The 20752-nt window shown below is 38.6% G+C and overlaps 1 protein-coding gene across 1 annotated transcript in view; it reads right to left on the bottom strand.

Moving 5' to 3' along the window:
- The window catches only part of Pde1a (phosphodiesterase 1A), a 274118-nt gene extending 262045 nt beyond the window's left edge, over window positions 1–12073 (bottom strand). The window contains exon 1 of the mRNA XM_051167128.1: window positions 11766–12073. Within this exon, the coding sequence (XP_051023085.1) occupies window positions 11766–11866 (101 nt within the window). The 5' untranslated portion in view covers window positions 11867–12073. The remainder of the gene's footprint in view (window positions 1–11765) is intronic.
- Between the last annotated feature and the right edge of the window lie 8679 nt (window positions 12074–20752).

The following is a 20752-nucleotide window of genomic DNA, read 5'->3' as shown; positions in this document are numbered from 1 at the left end:
GTGGCACTATTCCTACCCCTTGAAACAGTCTTTCTGTTTGACACTAACTTCCACCCACCAAGTATGACTTAACGTGGGGCTCTGCTGCTTTGTCTGTGCTAAGGGAGCGTCCCCAGTCATCTCTAACTAGTGAGGCTTGCCTGGTTCTTCATCCCTTTTCTTCCTACAGAAGCAGTTCAAGGGGAGTCCATAAGCTTGACCTTTCCGCCTGAACTCCACGTGATTTCTCAGGCCATGTCATTGAGCAGCAAAGCATTATTGGATTCTTACTGTATGCTACTTGCTGCGCCAGGCACTCAGGATTAAAAAAAAAAAAAAAAAAAAAAAAAGACAGAAGGAGTTTCATCCTCTGCCATCTCACCTCAAAGGAAAAGTAGGGAATTCTTTAGAAAGCAGACTGATTAACAATTAAGTGAATGATAATATTTAAATAAGCAATGAAGATGAAACAAGAAGATGCCCCAGAACGGTCACCTGGTCTAGTTTCTGATGATCAACAATCTCTCTCTAATTTTAGTGACACTGGGACGCTGAAGGCCCCATCTTCCCTGCATCCCTGCATGGTCTTTCTGAAAATCAGCCCTAACTTGCTAGTGTGCTCCACAGATAATGCTTCTTGCCCATCTGTATTAAATGTCAAGTTAAACTTGAACAAAAATCTTTATTCTACAAAACCAGCTTCCTGCTTTTTGAGAGAAGAGTCTCCAGAGTAAGGCTTCCTGCTCAGTATAAACCCTCAACCCATTGTCGTAGCTTTGAATAACATCTTGCCTGAATTTACAGAAGTTAGTAGTATTCAAAATTTAATCGTATTGGCCAATTTTAAACAGAAATATCTTACATAAACCATAAATAAGGAAGATTAAAATGTCAAGCCAAGAATAAAACTAAATTATTTTTTACAGGCTCAAATCAATTATCCGAGAAACAAGGAAAGTGAAAAAGAAATTGATTAAATTGGCTTCTTGTTGATGATACATAGAAACAAGTAAAGAAAAAAAAAGTTAATGCTGAATATGAATGAAAACTGGGAAATTCTGTAGTAAATTGAGAATTGGGTTGATAAAAGAAATGTATAACCTACCATCACTGTTCGGTGCTTGGTTATGGTTTCAGGAAAGGAAGCAGAGGCCACCAAACATCAAATGGCTCATTGGGACAGACTCTAAACTGAAATGAGCCTGCCTCATGCAGCTGACTGAGTCCAACTCAACTCTCAGATGTTGATGCCCAGTGCTCTGTCTCTGGTTCCCACAGCCTGTTCTCTATGTTCTTTTTTTTTTCCCCCCTCTTTTTTTTTTTTTTTTTTTTTTTTTTTTTAACCAGTGCTCCTATGAACCAATCAAAAATTAGCAAGTGTTTCTGTGATCATGAATACAAATGTTGAGGTTATGATTTTTTAACCTCTTTCACATCTGGAAAGATTATCTTATAATGAAGCATTTTGAATATTAGAATTGTGTGTTTACAGGGAACAGGATATAACACCATTTGGTTCTTCTACTTTGTGCTTTCAAAGAAGAGAGCTAGAATGCTAGGGATTGGGCCTTCCCAGGCCTTGTATGACCTGTTGTCAGGGCAACAAGATGTGTGGAAAGGCCTGGCCTTGATAATTCCTGTTGCTAGGGTAACAAGATATGAACCATCTTCTTTTACCCAACTACGTAGCTTCCCTGTCTTACTCCATGTCGCCTTTCTATTTTATGAAAAATTATATTTGTTCATGGAAATATAACAACAGTAAAAGTTCAATGCACAGGCCACTGAAAGGACAGGTTTGGTTAGAAATATTGTAAAGGGCACATCATTTATGCTGCTTCTCCTAAATACAACATGGGGGAAATTTCCCTAGACTGGTCTTCTGAAAAAGAAGACCTCCATTTTTTTTACTAATCTGTGAAATGTTTAGTAATTGTTTAAATAAATCAATTATTAACAATGAGAGAAGAAAGCAGTAACACAGAAGAAATTGTTGAAACCGTAAAAATGACAGGAAAAAATTTGTAGAGGCAAAGAACAGACAAGTGTGTGTGAGCTAACCCAAACCGTATTGCCCGGAAAGAACGAGCACGCCATCGCCTTGCAGCTGTCAAGAAATCATCTAGTCCAGGCTGTCTTCGCCTACATGTCTGGTAGATATGACGAGGCTTCAGTTGCGTGGGGACGACTACCTGCTCTGTCTGTCCATCTTGACCAGGCTTCTTCGGATGCTGCAGTGAGGCTCTGGAGAGCATCCAGTGAGAGTAACCCCAATAAATAAGCCCTTCCCTGGCTTTTCTCATGTCATGTTGCTAAGGTCCCATTGGCCAATCCAAATTGCAGAACCAAGAGCCGCTGTGGGGGAGGGGTGGTCCAAGAGCATCGATGCAGGAAGTCATGAACGAATTAGAACCCTAGAGTAAAGAACATGCGGGGGCGAGGCAGAGTTCGGGAGAACAGAGGCTTTCTAGAAAGTTCGAGATGTTCAAGCAGAGGTTTGCTGGAAAATAAGCATTGAGAGGAGCATACATGTCAAAAAATACGCATATTATTCTTGTTCGAAAGAGCGAGAAGTGCTGGAAAATCGGAACGCTCTCAAAGCGAAAGAGGAGCTCGTTAGTCCGGATACCAACCGCCTCCAAATGCAGTCTAGGAAGGGCCCTGCTTTCTATTTGCCTTGGAAAGTAAAGTAGAATAATCTGCAACAAACTGATTTTTCTGACACGAGCAAAGTGGAGAAAGACTGCTCAATTCTCTTGAAGGAAGACAGTTATCATGTGCTTAACATCTTTTACGACAAGAAAAGGGTGGTTACTATATGCAAGGATAAACCGTCTAGTTTTAATCTTCAGAGTCATAGATTTAGCCTCATTGACAGCTCTTCTGGGCTTTTTTTCCCTCTGTTGTTAGAGGCACAGAGTCAAGAAAATTAGAGTAATATCGCAAAGGTCCAAGCTCTGAGAAACAAAGGTTTTTAGAATATCCAAATTCATTAATAGATGTTAGAGAGGATCACGGTTTACGTCAATACATTGAAGAGCTAGTGACAATGCACGGGGATGGGGGTGGGGTGGGGATGGGGCGGGGGTGGGGATGAGGATCGGGGTCGGGGTTGGGGATAACTGTGAAGAGCTCTGACACTGATAAAATGAAAACCAAGTGCTGCTTCCCTTTGGACCTCAGTCTCAAGTATGCAGAGTTAGGCAAACAGAAGACAGGTCTGCAGAAAAGTCAAAGCACGAGACCCTCTTCAATTTCTTGAAGTTATCTAAGTCAGTGTTAAATGGACCAGATATGGATCTGGAAATGTAGCTCTGCCCTGTTAACTCTGAAGCAGTGACCAAGCCAAGTGCCCAGGTTTGAGGGCACAGCATGGAGATGGTTATTTAGAGACATTTATCAAAAGAAAACCCATTTCAGAAAGTGTTCTAAGGGCCATGCACATTTGCATGAACGTGTGGTACATTTATGCGAACTCACTGATAAGACTAGTCTCTCTCACCTGCTTGCGTTGGGCACTCCCCTGTCTCCATCTTCCAAAGCTGGATTTACAAGTGGCTGCTGTTCCCTCCTAGCACTTTACATAGAGTGCAAGGCTCTGAACTGTGGTTTTTATGCTTTCTTGGCCAAAGAATTTAACCACGGAGCAATCTCCAAGCCTCCATTTTTATTCTCGCAACTACCGTTGGCCATATCTAGCACTCGACTAGCTGACTGAAATACAGTACAGGACAAAATCAAAAAGCATAATGATTATGTGACATTTTCTAAAATGTGTCAACAAAGGGCTGGACATGGGACACCACAGCTGTTAGTGAGAAGTCAACCCACTGCAAACCAGTACGTCAGGGAAGCTGTCCAGTCTGCAGTGGTACATGACTAAGGAGAGCTAACCTCCATGTTAAAGCACAAAGAGGCTATCAAGACATCTTTCTACTAGTGAAACTCTCAAGCCTTCTCCGCTTTCACCCAGAACTCCTAGCTCCAACCCCAAGGGAATATTAGACCTTCAAGTTTAAACTTTAACATATTGGGGGAAAGAAACCGAGGAACTCCTGTCAGACATGGCTAAGAGAAAGCTTTCTTATATTGACCACATTTATTCTGCCCACCAATTCTGATAACAAAAGTACCTTAAAAAGTACAGAATTTTGGAACCAGACATGTTGGCACATGCTAGTAATCCCTGCACTTGGTCGACATAGACAAGAACATTGCAAGTTTGAAACCAGCCTACATTACCTAGTGCCAATTACCTGAAAAAATACGATTCAGTATGCAATATTAGCAATAATTATTGTAGCTGCTGAGGTTTGTGGAATTTTAGATCCTACTCAAGAAATTTACAGTTATCAGTTAATTTAAACTCCTCGACATCTGTAAGATAGGAAATGCTTCCAGTTTACACATGAAAAACTAAGGTATTGAAAAATAAATCAACATGGAAAAGATAATATGTTAGTGAACAAAGGGGCTAGGGTGCAATGAGGTATGGTGTTGTGAGAGTATCAATGATCACAATGTCTGGAAGCTTCCTGTGTGTCAGGTATGTGCTCTGCCACAATCACATACTTTATGTAATTATGAAATTATTGTTACGTTGACTTCAGGGTCAGACAGCATTAGATCCTAGTGTTTTCCTCTATATCTAAACCCTTTTCACTGGAAGAGCTTCTTGAACCCCTTTCTTGCTTTGCAGAAGTGGAAGAAGCACCTGTTTGAATTATGAATTGTGGTGGGCACAGCTGGGCCTGGAGTCTCTCAGTGAGTAGGAAAAGAAAACTGCTTGGAGAAAGTAACGTTTCATCTGTTCCAAGTCATGAGGTAAATTCAGGAGAGGAAAATTTTCAAGGTCTATATTTGGGGAAGTAGAGGCAGTCGTGAAAGTTTTAATACATTAAAACTTATATTTTGATCTCATTAACTGGACTCGTAAATCCATCCCTTGCCAGATTCTGGACCTCAGCAGGGATTGCCAGAGTCATTTATTGGGCCCTCTCACACACTACCATCCTAGGTATCACTTTTTGTCTGTCTCACTTGGAAAGTCTCCTGAGAGAAACCAACCATGACCACCCAAAAGTCCTTCCTAACGGAACTTTGCTCCATGTTCATAGGCTAACTCTTACCATAGGCTAACTTGCTTTTTATAACACAGCTTCTCATTGTCCCGTCATTTGTTTTCTCTACTAGAAAGAAGTCCGTGCATAACATTCACCTATAAAGAATGTGACTGGACATTTGTTGAATGTCACATGTCACTTGACTAAGAAAACAGATAGTGTAAGAAATAACAAATTGCCATCTTAATCCTGCCAAAAGAATGTTTATCCCAAAAACAATAATAAAATGGTATCCCAAAAGTGGGATTTATAACTTTAAATATATACAATACAAATGCAAGTACAAATAGTGAAGTAATTGTCTCCAAACAAAGTTAGTCTCGTTGCTAAAATACAAATTTTGAAGGAGATTCACTTGATTACTCCATCAAATAGCTGCGTGCTTAACAATGTAAGAGCGAAGACAGATTTATCAACAACCCCCAAGGATTACTCTCCTCTAACACGGGAAACTTAATGCGTTGTACACTCTCACATCAGAGCGTGACAAGAAGCTGATGGTTTGGGCATGTGAGCCTGTAGGACAGAAGCACATGGTTTGGGCATGTGAGCCTGTAGGACAGAAGCACATGGGGTCATTCAGAGGCACAAAATCAAGACGGCACAGCTCCAAGTGTCATAGACCACTGTCCTACATCTCTAGGGATCAACTTGCATGAAGGAAAGGAGGCAAATGGTTGTTTATGTTACTCTAGTATAAGAGGAATAGTTTAGTTTGCTGCTGCTACAGCAAGTTTATCTCAAAACCCAGTATCCTAAAATACACACAGGTTAAGTTGTCATCAATTTGGAATGTCATAAATCTGACATCAGTTTTCACTGAGCTAAAATCAAGGTGTCAGCAGGACCGCATTCTTCCTGAAGATTCTGCAAGACTGCATGTTCTCCTTTCTTGAGCTCCTTGATGCATGCCCTGCCTTGCCCATTTTCAGTGCTGGAATCTACAAGCCAGCCCTTTTCACCCTGCACCACTATGACCCACCCCCCTTTCCTGCCTGGGTTCTGTTATCAAGAGGCTCTGTGGCTACATGGTGTCTGCCTGGGTAATCAAGAATCAAAGACCTGCTTGAGAGTCAGTCGTTTGGAAACCTTGGCCCCTTATGCTGCCCTGCTTTCTAGGTAGGGTACTGTTCACAGACACCAGAGATCAGGAAACGGCTTAGCCTATAGTGGAGCCTAGCCCATCCACAGTGAGACCCAAGGACTGCTTTAGAGGTACCTTTCTATGTCCTTTTCTGATAACGTTTCTGGATAGCTATTCGGAGGGGGTTGGGGGAGGATGCTATTTGTTTTAGAAGAAAAAGTGAACATTGCCTTTCAGGCTGACTAACCCCTGTTCACACTCATGCTCCACCAGATGCATGTAATTAATTTGGGAGACGTCACCTCTTAGAATCATTTATGGGGACACATAAGGCAGTGAACGCACTGTATCTTCAGAGTTGTAGCAGCTAGACCATAATAAGCATATCCGGTTCTCTTCCATCTTCCCTTCCCTACTCTGCCTGTGAATTTGTCTCCAACTTTGCTTTAAGCAATCTGGCTTATTTTTTAATTTTCTACTTAGAGACAATACTGTGCTGGATGCTGGGAATCCAAGAACAAAACAAATAAACTTGGTAGTCGAACTCAAAAGCCATGGTCCAGAAGAGAAGGTAGATTTTTGGACTGGAAAGTAAAGTTTAGGGTTTTTTACAAACCAAAACCAGACTAAAATGGAAACTTGGGAAGAATTTTTCGTGTAAGTAAAATTTCCGCAGAGACATTGGGTATTTTTAATTAATTTATTTATATTTTGGGGGTGTATTTCTTAATAAGGTCTCTACTGGTGCTGAGCACCCTTCTGATGAAAGACTAGCCTGGAGGACACAGTCTTACTGGTCTCTGCTACATACCAAATGCAGGAACTCTGTAAAATCACTACATGGAAACAACCCATACACAGTTGTGGGACCAAGAGCAAACTTGGCAGGCTGCACAAAGATGTTATTAAACTTAGCGAAGGCAGTATGCAGCCTTTCTTAGAATCAACCTCTGCTCTGGTTGGGAGGGAGTCAGAAAATGGAGGCACAAAAGGGGACTCCTAATGCAGGAACGGGAGCACAGAGGCACTGTGGGTGACACTGAGCCTTGAATTGTGAAGAGATCAGCTGTAAAGGGTGTGAGGCCGGGGGCTTAAAGCATCTTTTTTCTTTCTTGTCTGTGAAGCTGCTTTATCTTAAAGTATAATTCCGGTCCAGGAAGATGGCGCAAATACAGTCTAGTTTAAATGTGTGCTGCTTTTACATCTTAGAAATGGGGCCCAGGCAACTTGCTGTGAGAACTGTGCATCAGACTGTCTTCTTTAGCAAGTGAGTGAATTAGAAGTGAAGAGTAATAGAGTTCCTCCACCCTCATTCACTTTCTACTTCGCTACAATTCGCCCTTCATGGTGATGATTAATGTTTATTATTAAGCAAGCTATAGACGAGACTGGCATTCTTCAGTTTCCTCGCACCCACAATTCCACCTCGGAATATCTAGACATTTGTAAAGATGGGAGAGATAAGATCAGCAATCTGACATGAGATGATTGTTAAAAGCCAGGCTTGTTCTAATCCTCCACTCAGATGCTCTGAAGGAGCCAGCAATACTGTCCTATGGAGTGGTTGCATGTTTAATTTTTATAGATAGTTTATGATTTTGAGGAGTTCAGATTGCCTTCACTTCTGTTGAACAACCAAGTGAAATAATATATTGGGTTAGTGTCTTTAAAAACTTCATATGATTTTTCTCTTAAAATTTCGCGTGATTGAGTTTCTGGAAATGCTTTTAGCTCTTGGAATGAATTCGTAGAACTGTGGCACTGACTTGGAAAAGGCAAATTAATGTTGCTAATATGTGCAGCACAGGTGCAGATCCCAGTGAAGAAGAAGGAAGCTTTTGCATCGAAACACAAAAAAGCATTATTTCCAAAATTAAAAAATAAACAGTGAAACTAGTTCAAAGAATATAAAACTTTCAAATCGACTTTTCACACAGAATGCATAAATTCTCAGTCTCTGCAACGCCCACGGGTAGATCAACTGTGTCCTTAACACGTAAGATTCTGCAGAGCCTCCAGAATCACAAGGAATTTCTGATCAAGGAATTGAGCCTGCTGCTGGGATAGGAATTAGGAAGACTTCTAGGCTCTGGGCTATTGAAAACTTATGGATAAGTATATGATGGTTTCAAATTACAGTTTTCTGAAGGACCTGATGGCACAGCTGTTGCTAATGTTTCCGCCACCAAAGATGATGAGTCATGTGTGGATGCTAAACTGTCATTGTGGGTACTAACAAATAAATTGAAGGTGGTGAGAAAAAAAACAGCAGGAAGAATAAGGGGGGGGGTCTTTATGAGAATGGAGACAGGAAACAGTTTCACCTTTGCTCTCATGGGGAATAAGAGATTGTAAGTCACATAAGTTTATATGGTTTTACAAATACTGAGTGAAAAAAATACTTAGAAAGACTAATGAATGAGGTTGTGAGATGGTTCTGTTGGTGACCTGCTCACCGCCATATCCACACAAGGACCTAAATTTGGTTATTCCGAAAGCCAGTTGAGGGAGGAGGGGCGGGGGAACAGGATCAAGGCTGCCTGCCTGTAATCCTAGCACTGGGAGACAGATATTAATGGGTCCAAGTGGTTTGCTCACCAGCCAATCTGCTAATTTGCTAAGCTGCAAGTTCAGTGAGGGACCCTGTCATTAAAAAAAGAAAAAAAACCGGGAAGTGAAAGACATGAATATTGACCTCTCATCTCCATATGCACGTGTGTGCACATGCACAAGCACAACATACACACACACACATCTATGCATTCACACACTTGCACACACCCACATGAATATCACATACACTAAAAAGATTAATGAAAGAAATGAGCTAAGTAGTCTGGAAGAATTGATACTTACTTTGGACCTGCAATATTTTCCACATGTATTACAAAATTCTTAAACTATTTCTTTGGACTCAAAGGAGTGTACAAACCAGGTGTGGTGGTTTGTACTGGAATCCAACCATTAAAGAGAATGAGACAGGAGGATTATAAGTTTGAGAGCAAACTGGGCTATATAACAAGGGTATATTTTTAAAAATAGGTGTCTAAAATATTATACTATATAAAAATTCCTATGGAAGATGTTCCAAGTATCTGCCTGTAGTGGCTTGTGGTTTCCATGTTACATGGATAAACATTTATTTTTCTCTCTACTTAGATTTAACTTAAAATGTGCACATTGTAAGCCAAATTAAAAATAGGTAGCCTGCTGAAAAATATCAATGAGTTTATAAAGTTGTATGAAATAAAATAAAATCCTTTCAAAATAAACTACTAATAGCCATGGTTCAGTCTATTTTATCAAAAATAAGAAAATCACTTCAAAATTACTTAATAGCATTCATGAGTACCAGGATTTTCATTGCCAACCTTTAAAAATGGCATCCAAGGAACAGTCCTGATGAGGTAAAACTCTGCTTGAATCAATATTGCGTTTATTTAAAGAGGCATTTTCACGAAGAGAACGGGGAGTCCCGCACATCACTGCATTGAAAGCAGACTACACAAAAGACCATAATTAAACAATTTGCTTGTCATTAGTCATGCAGATTTTAAACCTAGAGCTTCTTGCTTTGACAAGCCTAAACCGGAATACCGAAAATGTCTCAAGTCAAAAAGCACATGGAAAAGTGATAGAACCAAAATGCAAATTTCTTCATGCTTGACTATAAAGGCACTGAATCACCTCAGTCAGGAAGAATGGCTTTAAAAAAAAAAAAAAAAAAAAACCAAACTGGCTGGAGATTATTAAGTGATTCTGCAAAGCTACAGTTTCAAAACCATGCAGCATGTGCGTACACAGATATGTTCTACTGTCAGCTCTCGAAGCTCTGCTGTTGACGGACTGCATCACCTCCCTCTGAAACTGGTATCAAATGACAAAGTGAAATGTCAGATAACTTTTCTCAAAAAAATGTTGGGTAGCCACAGAATTGATTTTCTAGTTGTTTGAAGACGTATGCATAAAGTGACCACTGTGCAGCACTGCCTGTGCAGCACAGCATAAGGTACACCACTGGAGTAACTGTGGAAATACAACACACCAAGAGCCGACCAAACATCCTGCCCTGTGAAGGAAGAACTTAAAATGGGTTGTGGTCTTCTCCGTGATAGCTTCCCAGTGCAGCGGTTCATCCACCCATTAGGAGAGAGAGCAAATCATCTGGGGACTGCCGGTGCTTAATTTGCATCTATGCTAATGGGTTGTGTGAGCTGCTATTTGTCTTGACACGGTTGTTTGTTTCTCCAGGGAATCTGCCTTCTAAATCCTCAATGGCTCCTTGGAACAGACTCCTCCAGCACATTCAAATGCTGTAAATACGACTTCCTTTTTAAAAGTTATTCTCTGCTGACTGGTGTTTACATTGTGTACGAGCCACACCAGTACCATGAACTGCTTCAAGTAATGAAAAATATATATATATACACACACACACACTGAGAGCACTGTATAAATATACAGGGAACACTCAATACATACAAATGGAAAAATGGTGGAGAGGATTTGGACTTCTAAACAAATTTGATATAGTTGGTCTTTCTAAAAGCAGTGACATCTGGCTTACTCATATACTGCCTTTCACAGAACACTGTGTGAACATGCAGCAACAGCATTAAAGACAGGAATCCTACATGGCTGTTTGTCCATGGAGCACTGCAGTTCTTCAGCTGTCTTTGTAAAGCTAATGCTCCACCTAATATTGAGATATGCAAATGTGTTAAGAAATTCCAATAGCCTATAAATATTCATATTTTTATCCAAACGTTGGATCAGATTTTACAACTGTGATACGACTAAAACAAAGCATATAAACAGTGCTGTGCTGAAACACTGGCCGGAACTCACACACACACTGATGGGGCCAGGGGGCTGGAGGTGAAGAGCAAGGAGGTAACACTGGTATCAAAGTTGATTCAGATAATTACAAGCCATGTTTCGCATGATTGAACATCCCATCCTGTATTGTTGAGAGCCTGGGTCAGTACGCCGGAAGCAATTCTGCACTTTCCTGGTCAGTAAAGAACTGAACTGATTAATTTAAACCAGAACTCTAATACGTTTGATATGCTTTTCATATTTTTTAACCACATAAATAATTTTCTTATTAAAACATTAGTTTGCCCAGCAAAAAATAAACACAGAATAAATGCTATTTATTATTATATTAATCCCGCCTTTGTTTGACAAAGAAAAAATTCTCCATCTTATTTCTCTCTCTACTTACCTGAGAGAAATAATTTCAATGGGAAGCAAGCAAGCTGCTTTCCTAGTCCCTTCTAAAGCACACGTCTAAACAACACACACAGTCGGAGCAGAAGCCCTGGAGTGTAAAGGAGAAGTGATTTGGCAGAGCCTCACCTTACTTCACACAAAACACACAGGTACAGAGAAACTATTTTGCTTTCAACAAGTAGCCGAGATGGGGTCGTTTTAGTTTTCAAGAGAAAATTTTTTTGTAAAGGAAACACTAAATCTCAAAGTTGGGTAGCATCCACAGTTATTTGTGTTAATGGTCAGATATTTGTTGAGAAGTTGGGGGTGGGGGCAGCATAACACAAGACCAAGAGCTTACTCACATTCCTTTCAGGCGTTGCCACATCTTCTCAGTCTGTTCTCCAATGAGATACTTGTAAGTGGCGTTTTCCAGTTCTTCGATGTCCGTATCAGTAGATCCCATGATGCTGCCCCTAAGACGACACAGTCACAGTCAGCTTCACCAGCTAGAACAAGCATTCCTCAGCCCATCACAAAACTCAAGCATTACACGGTAGCATCGCTTAGCTATCAAAACAGTTCAGAGGAGGCGCAAAGCTGAGAGAAGCCACTGCCAGAACTGCTACTGACTTTGACAGCCATACACTCTGCTCACATCACCAAGCCCCCTCAAACAGACAGCCCCATAAACAGATGCTCTGACCTCGCGGGAGCAATCCACACACGTGAGCTGCTAATGTACCACTGACCGACAGCTCCGGCTGTCCCCCAAGCAGCTCATCTGTTATTGCTGCCTGCACAGAAGCACATCAGAATTCCTACAGTTTACGAGCTCGATTATGCACGAAAGAAACGTGAATGACTTTCGCGCTCCACAAAGAAGCTGAATTCCTTCCTAGCAGCTGAAGGAGGGCTGGATGTACTAAGAAAACAGATGGTAGGAAATCGTACCAGCAGCACCACCCTGAAAAGAAAGTGCCTCTTTAAATACCAAGGCTTTTGTCTCTTAATTGATCTGGACGCTACACTTAAAAATATAGCACACTCCCCCGATAAATGCAGCCAGTGTTAATGACAAACAGAGAGGGGGAAAAAATGACACATAGAGCCTTTACAGAAGGCAGACAGACCCCAGGGTGCCACAGGTTGTTTTTGAGAGAGTATGTCCATCAAGCGATGCGGTAATCAGGGTTATTCATCTTCTCTCCTAGCAACTCTACACAGTGGGTAACTGCCAATTTCACCAGGGAAAACACGGCAGCTGCGTTCAGCCAGCTCTGTGAATCCTTTGAGGATTAAAAACTAAGTAAAATGAAATGAGTGTGAAATCATGAGTGTGCACGTTGAAGGCAAAGGGAGTGTGAGTGTGTGTGAGTGTGTGTGTGAGAAAGTGTGTGAGTGTGTGTGAGTGTATGTGAGTGTGTGTGTATGTGCAAGAGAGTGTGTGTGAGAGTGTGTGTGAGTGTGTGTGTGTGTATGTGTGTGTGTGTGGACAGTGAGAGGACAGATTAGAGAAACTGATGCTGTGGTGTTTGTGCATGTTAGGAGAAAAGTGGACATAAAAGGAATCAGAGCTGATTTGTCTGCCAAGCTTCCAACACATGGCGAGCTTTCTTTGAAACAAGCACAGATCCTGAGCACGGCTTCATAATATCTGTTGCCATCGGCGAACGGCTAGGAAAAATATCCCCCAAAGCACTGCCTCTTCTTGCTTAGAGACTCACATGCAATTTTGTTCATTTGTCCATGAAGGCTTGTCTGTTGCCTGGTATCTTGAGGTTTCAAGCATCCAAACACAGGTAATAATAGCCAATATTTAGGGAGCATTTCCATGTTTAGGCATTGCTATCAGGACTTAATACTTAAAGCCTTTCAAAAAGTCTTAAAAGAACAGTTACAAGGTAGATAGTGTTCCTATTTAATTGTGAGAAAACACAAATGTTCTAGATTTGAAAACCTAGTCTTTAAAGTGGTTGTGGCTGTGGTTGTTTTATTGGCAGAAAACTTCCAGTTAGAAAAAAAGCATTTCTGCCCAAAAGTCACTGATGCCATGTAGTAGTCAATGCTGCAATGTGACACACAAAGATCATTTACAACGCTACAGAAAATGTCTTCTGGTTTACAAATGAAAGGACATTAACTCAAACAAAGTTCAGTATTTCCAGAATTCAAAGTTAATGTTATCAGGTCCAGATAGCTCTCAACACTTTACTTCTCTGAAGAGCTGTCTGAGTTATCAAAGCAAATTCTTCTTTACTCTGGGGCCACAATTTTACCTTTACTGAACCTTAATTTATTATTTTAAACACATTCATTTAGTAAACCTCCCCCTACTTTTTCTTAATGGATAATGAATAAACCACCTGAATTCTTTTCTCCAAGATTAACCATAGTTCAAAATATGCATTAAATGCCATTATTATTTATGACTTCAAATACCAAAGACTTAAAATACAAAAGTATAACACCTTTCCCACAAATAACTTTCTAAATATGTCATGAAATTGTAAGCCTTTCCATTGACCAGTTTGCCAATAAGTTGTGAGGTATCAAATGCAGACCCTAAGACCTGTCTGGGGAGTCTTGGTCCATTGTTACAATTCATTTAGCCTATTTTTACTATGTTAACCCAAACTGTATCTTAGTATTTAAGATAACAGGGTATACTCATTGGGTCAGTTGATACAAAACTGTGCAATTCTTTCAATAAATGTTTCATAAAATAAAAATGTTAATGATAAACCAAGTAGAACAGCTCACTTTTAAATCCTTGACCAAGACAATTTTCAACCTTAGTAGTAAAATGTTCTTTCTGTTAAAGTACAGAATGAAAAGCATTTTCTTAATTTATAACTAATCTTCAAGTGCATTAGTGACACAAAAACACAACAAATCACATTTAAAATATCAACAGAATCTGAGTAATAGTGTTCAACTTTTTTCTAATGAATATATTAGGAAATATTGAGATGTGTTATTGATGAATTTAAACTAAAATTTAAAGCTTTAGAAAAAGTGAATAAGGTCAGGATGGATTCTCATAAATCAAAGGATATTTATCAAAATGAAACATCCACTCTAAGCTCTGGGAAGAGGGTAAGGGAGCTGAGAAAACACATTGAACATAAAATAAATTGGAACTAGTGCACATCTTATGTCTTAGGCAACATCCTGCCTGCTTTAACTCTACTTGGGGCAAATCATTTCGGCTACAATCAGTTACTTCAATGCCTATTTCCAAATGACTTATCAGGAATGTAGCCAAAGTTTATAGATTGACTTTAGTGTCTGCTAATGCTGAAGTGACATTCAGAAGATTCTGTATCCTGGCCTAGAATTCCTGTTCTTCCACTGAAAGAGTGATATGGATTTTTTTCCAAGTTGTTATTCTGTGTCTTTTTCTACATGTGAAAATTAGGTTAATATCATCATCTCTCTGATGAGTCTGATACAGTAAATAAGTTAGTATACTTGGTGACTTAAAATAGCATATAGCACATAATGATTGCTTTATGATTTTAACCTCTTATTGTTGATACAGTTTTATGATTTTATTATTTATATTGTGTTTATTTATCCTTATAGCTTGCTAATAATAAAATTTTTCTCAAATCATTTGGTGTGAAGTATTACTGTTTTGAATTCAGGGATGGTGTTTATTTTGTTTAGAAAGTATATCTTTATTTAGAAGCAAACTAATTTTAATTATTTGAAGCAATATCAGTTTTCAATGTAAGACACTATGTAATAAATGCTTTAAAAAATACTATGAAGCTTCCAAATCAAAGCCAGAAACCATCACTAAGTGATAAAGATAAATTGTGATATATTAAGCATCACCAATCTCTGAAAGTATACCACCAAAATGTTGTTTTGTAACAATTGTACAAATTTATGCATTTGAAACATAGAAAAATGTAATGACTAACCAGAGGCATGAATCTAACTTAGCAATAGAAGTTCTACACATTGTTCCAAGTAAGTGAGGAAGGCTGGGAAGCAATACACTTAAATTATATCAAGAAGTCATACAGACTGAAATATGGCTCCAAGGAAAAATAGATCAAACTCCTCAAGAATTTGAACAAGCTAAAAATACAATTTCATTTACAAAACATTATTTTATGTCTTTTTAAACTAAGATTTTAAAGTTACCATATAAAGGGATGAGTCTTGGTTTGGAGTCTTCATTCATGCCTGTCAGTATGATTTGTCTCGTCTATTCTTGGGATTATTTCCTGTACCGTTGGAGTCTCTCCAGAAAGTCCTTAGCTCTGATTAGATCTTTCAGTTATTGGCCCATGATTTCCTCTTGTAGTTTCAAAGTTTCCGGAATTATATTAGGGTCTTTGACTCATTTTTAATTTGTGGTGAGAGATATAAACCTAATTTACTTCTTCTACTTATGGATATCCAGTTTTTATAGCACCATTTATTGAAGAGACTGTCTTTTTTCTATATACTTTTCGATACCTTTGTTGAAAATTAAGATACTGCAACTGTGTGACTTTGTCCCTAAGACATCTATTATCTATATGTGTGTTGGTTTTATGCTAGTACTAATTAGTTATGTTATTCTGATTCTGTAGCATAATTTGAGATCTGTACTGTGATCCTTATAATGTTGTTCTTTCTGATTTGGGTCTACTTACCTATTTGGAATCTTTAGTGCTTCCATATGAAGTTACAGGTTGGTTTTCTCACTCTAAGAATTATATTAGAATTTTGTAGAGACTTTGTTGAGTCTGTATATCACTAACCATTTTTATAATACTAATTCTAGCGTTCCTGGATTATAGGAGTTCTTTCCATTTTCTGCTCTCCTTCATTTTCCTTCTTTGATTGTAGAACTCTTTAACTTCCATAGTTATATTTATTCTTGAATGTTTTATTTTTATTTTTTAAGCTGTGTGAATGGTACTTTTCCAATTTTTCTCAGAAAGTTCATTATTGGTACCCAGAATGACTACTACTAATTTTTGTATGCTGTTTTTGTTTGTATCCTGTTATTTAAAATCAAGAGATTTAACAGTCACTGTTCATTAATATCTCTCAACATCAATGGTCTTAACTCTTCAATAAAAAGACACAAACCAAAAGAATGGATGCATAAACAAAACCCAACATTCTGATGCATTCAAGAAACACATTTCAGCCACAGTGATAGATATTATCCCAGGGAAAAGGCTGGGAAAATGTCTTTCAAACAAACAGACACAAGACACAAGCTGGTGTAGCCATTCTAATATCTAATAAAATAGACTTTCAGCTGAAATTAATCAAAAGAGATGAGGAAGGACACTTCACACTCATCAAAGGATGATATCAAAATTCTGAACATCTATGACCCCAATACAAGGGCACCCACAATTGTAAAAGAAATACTAATATTAAAGTTTAAACCACACACTTCAAAACTCCACTTTCATCAAAGTATAGCTCAACAAAACAGAAACTAAACCAAGAAATAATGACACTGACATCATGAATCAAGTGGATCTAACAGATATCCTCAGAACTTTTCACCCAAACACAAAAGATTATACCTTCTCCTCAGTACCTCATGGAACCTTCTCCAAAACTGATCATATAGTATGTCACAGAGCAAGCATCAGCAGATACAAGAAGACTGAAATAATACCTTGTATCCTATCAGACCACTATGGACTAAAGCTGGAATTCAAACAGAAATCACAAAAAGCTTACACACACATGGGAACTGAACAACACTCTACTCAATGACAACTGGGTCAAGGAAGAAATAAAGAAAGAAATTATAGACTTCCTAAAATTCAATGAAAGTGAAATTACAACATACCCAAATTTATGGGACACATTGAAAGCAGTGCTAAGAGGAAGTTTATAGCAGTAAGTGCCTTCATAAAGAGATTGAAAACAGCTCATAGGCAGCTTAATTATACATCTGGAAGCCCTAGGGAAAAAAAGAAGTGGAAACACCCAAGAGAAGTAGACAGATGGAAATAATCAAATTCAGGACTGAAATCAATAAATTAGAAACAAAGAAAACAATTTAAGGAATCAACAAAAGCAAGAGCTAGTTCTTTGGAAAAAATCAACAAGATAGACAAACCATTAGCCAAATTAACTAAAAGGCAGAGAGACACTATCTGAATCAACAAAATCATAAATGTAAAAGGAGACATAACAACAAACACTGAAGAAATACAAAGAATCATTACTTCAAAAGCCTATATGCCACAAAATTTGAAAATCTAAAAGAAATAGAAAACTTTCATGTTCAATTCGACTTGCCAAAGTTGAATCAAGATCACATAAACAAATTAAGTAGTTCTATTTCTTCTACAGAAACAGAAGCAGTCATCAAAAATCTCCAAACCAAAAAAAGCCCAGGGCCAGATAATTCCAGCACAGAATTCTACCAGACCTTTAAAGAAGAGCTAACACAGATACTATTCAAACTACTCCACAAAATAGAAATGGATGGAACATTACCAAACTCATTCTATGAGGTCATAGTCACCTTGATACCTAAACCTCACAAAAACCCAAAAAAGAAAGAGAATTTCATACCAATTTCTCTTATGAACATTGATGCTAAAATACTCAATAAAATACTTGCAAAGTGAATCCAAGAACATACCAAAGATATCATTCACCATAACCAAGTAAGCCTCATCCCACACATGCAGGGATGGTTCATTATATGGAAATCCATCAATGTAATCCACCATATAAACAAACTGAAAGAAAAAAATTACATGATCATCTCCTTAGATGCCAAAAAAGCATTTGACAAAATCCAGCACCAATTCATGTTTAAAGTCTTGGAGAGATCAAGGATACAAGGCATATACCTAAATATAGTAAAGGCTATATAGAGCAAGTCAATAGCCAACATCAAACTAAATGGAGAGAAACTCAAGAAAATTCCACTAAAATCAGGGACTAGACAAAGCTGCCTACCCTCTCAATATCTCTTCAATATAGTACTTAAAGTTCTAGCTAGAGCAATAAGACAACAAATGAAGATCAAAATCAAGGAAGTCAAATTATCCCTATTCACAGACACTATGATAGTATACATAACTGACCTGAAAAATTCCACGAGAGAACTCCAACAGCTGAAAAATACCTTCAGCAAAGTGGCTGGATATAAAATTAACTCTAAAAAGTCAGTAACCTTCCTGTATACAAATGACAATCATACTGAGAAAGAAATTAGAGAAACTACACCTTCATGATAGCCACAAATAATATAAAGTATCTAAGTGTAACTCTAACCAAGCAAGTAAAAGACTTGTATGAAAGAAAACTTCAAGTCTCTGAAGAAGGAAATTGAAGATGACATCAGAAGATGGAAAAATCTCCCTTGTTCATGGATCGGGAGAATTAACATACTAAAAATGGCCATCTTACCAAAAGCAATTTATAGATTCAATGCAATTGTATCAAAATACCTACACAATTTTTAAAGACACTGAAAGATCAATTCTCAATTTCATATAGAAAAAACAAAAAACCCAGAATAGCTAAAACAATCCTGTACAATAAAAGATCCTCCGGAGGAATCTCCATCCCTGATCTCAGGCTGTACTATAAAGGAACAGTAATTAAAATAGCATGGTACTGACATATCAATAGGCTGGTTGATCAATGGAATCAAATCAAAGACCCAGAAAAAAACCCACATACCTATGAACACTTGATTTTTTACCAATAAGCCAAATCTATACAATGGAAAAAGAATAGCATCTTCAACAAATGGTGCTGGTCTAACTGAATGTCTACATGTAGAAAAATGTAAGTAGATCCATTTTTATCACCATACACAAAACTCAAGTCAAAGTGGATTAAAGACCTCAACATAAAACCAGAGACACTAAATCGGGTAGGAGAAAAAGTAGGGAAGAGCCCTTAACTCATTGGCACAGGAGACAACTTCCTGAAGAGAACACCAACAGCACAGGCATTAAGTTCAACAATTAATAAATAGAACTTCATGAAAGTGAAAACCTTCTATAAGGCAAAGGACACTGTCAACAGAACAAACTCACAGCCTACAGACTGGGAAAAGATCTTCACCAACCCTACATTTGACAAAGGGCTAATATCCAAAATATATAAAGAACTCAAGAAATTAAATACCACCAAACCAAATAACCCAGTTAAGAAATGAAGTTTAAAGCTAAACAGAATTTTCGAAAGAGGAATATCAAATGGCTGAGAAACACTTAAAGAAATGTTCAACATCCTTAGTCATCAGAGAAATGCAAATCAAAATGACTCTGAGATTCCATAAGAATGGCTAAAATCAAAAACTCAAGTGACAGTACATGTTGGTGAAGATGTGGAGAAAGGACAATGCTCCTTCATTGCTGGTGGGAGTGCAAACTTGTACAACCACTTTCGAAATCAATCTGGTGCTTTCTCAGAAAACTGGGAATAGGGCTACCTCAAGAACCAGTTATTACACACCTTGGCTTATACCCAAAAGATGCTCCACCACACAACAAAGACATTTGCTCAACCATGTTCATAGCAGCCTTATTCATAATAACCAGAATCTGGAAAAAACCTAGATGTCCCTCAATCAAAAAATGGATAAAGAAACTGTGGTACATTTACACAATGGAACACTACTCAGCTACAAAAAAAAAAAAAAGGAAAGCTTGAAATTTGCAGGGAAATGGGTGGAACTAGAAATAATCATCCTGAGTAAGTTAACCCAGACAAGAAAGACACACATGGTATATATGCACTTATAATTGGATACTAGCCCAATATGGATGTCCTCTGAGAGTCTTTATTCAGTGGAGGATCAAGACAGATGCTGGGACTTACTATTTTGACTCCATGTGAAAGTGGTATGGAAGGGGGGGTGGTTTATAGAAGGACCCAGAGAGTCCTGGAACCCTATAAGAAGGCTGGAAGATCTGGACCGAGGGGGGCCAACACAAACTGCTGTACCAACCAAGGACAATGCATGCAGAAGCCTAGACCCTCCTATTCAGATATATTGAATGGACAGCACATTCTCTACAGTTGTATAGAGAGTAGGGACTGCCTCTGACATGAACCTGGTGCCCCCTTTATGACCACTTCCCCTTGATGGGGAGGCCTGGTGGCACTCAGGAAAGGGAAGCAGGCTATCTGGATGAGACCTGATAGACTGTGATCATATTGTGGGTGAGGAGGTCCCCTTATGTCAGAAGTCTAGGGGAGGGGAATAGGGTAAAAGAGGGAGGGAGGGGGAAATGGGAAGATACAAGTGGGCGGATGACAATTGGGATAAATCTGAATACATTTTTTAAAAAATAAAAATAAAAAATGTAAAACATTTCTGGGAAGATTCCAGACCACATGTTTC

Source organism: Acomys russatus, chromosome 24, assembly GCF_903995435.1.
Source record: "Acomys russatus chromosome 24, mAcoRus1.1, whole genome shotgun sequence".
Classification (NCBI taxonomy): domain Eukaryota; kingdom Metazoa; phylum Chordata; class Mammalia; order Rodentia; family Muridae; genus Acomys; species Acomys russatus.
The sequence above is the reverse complement of the archived record's forward strand: the minus strand, read 5'-3'. Positions and strand labels throughout refer to the sequence as shown.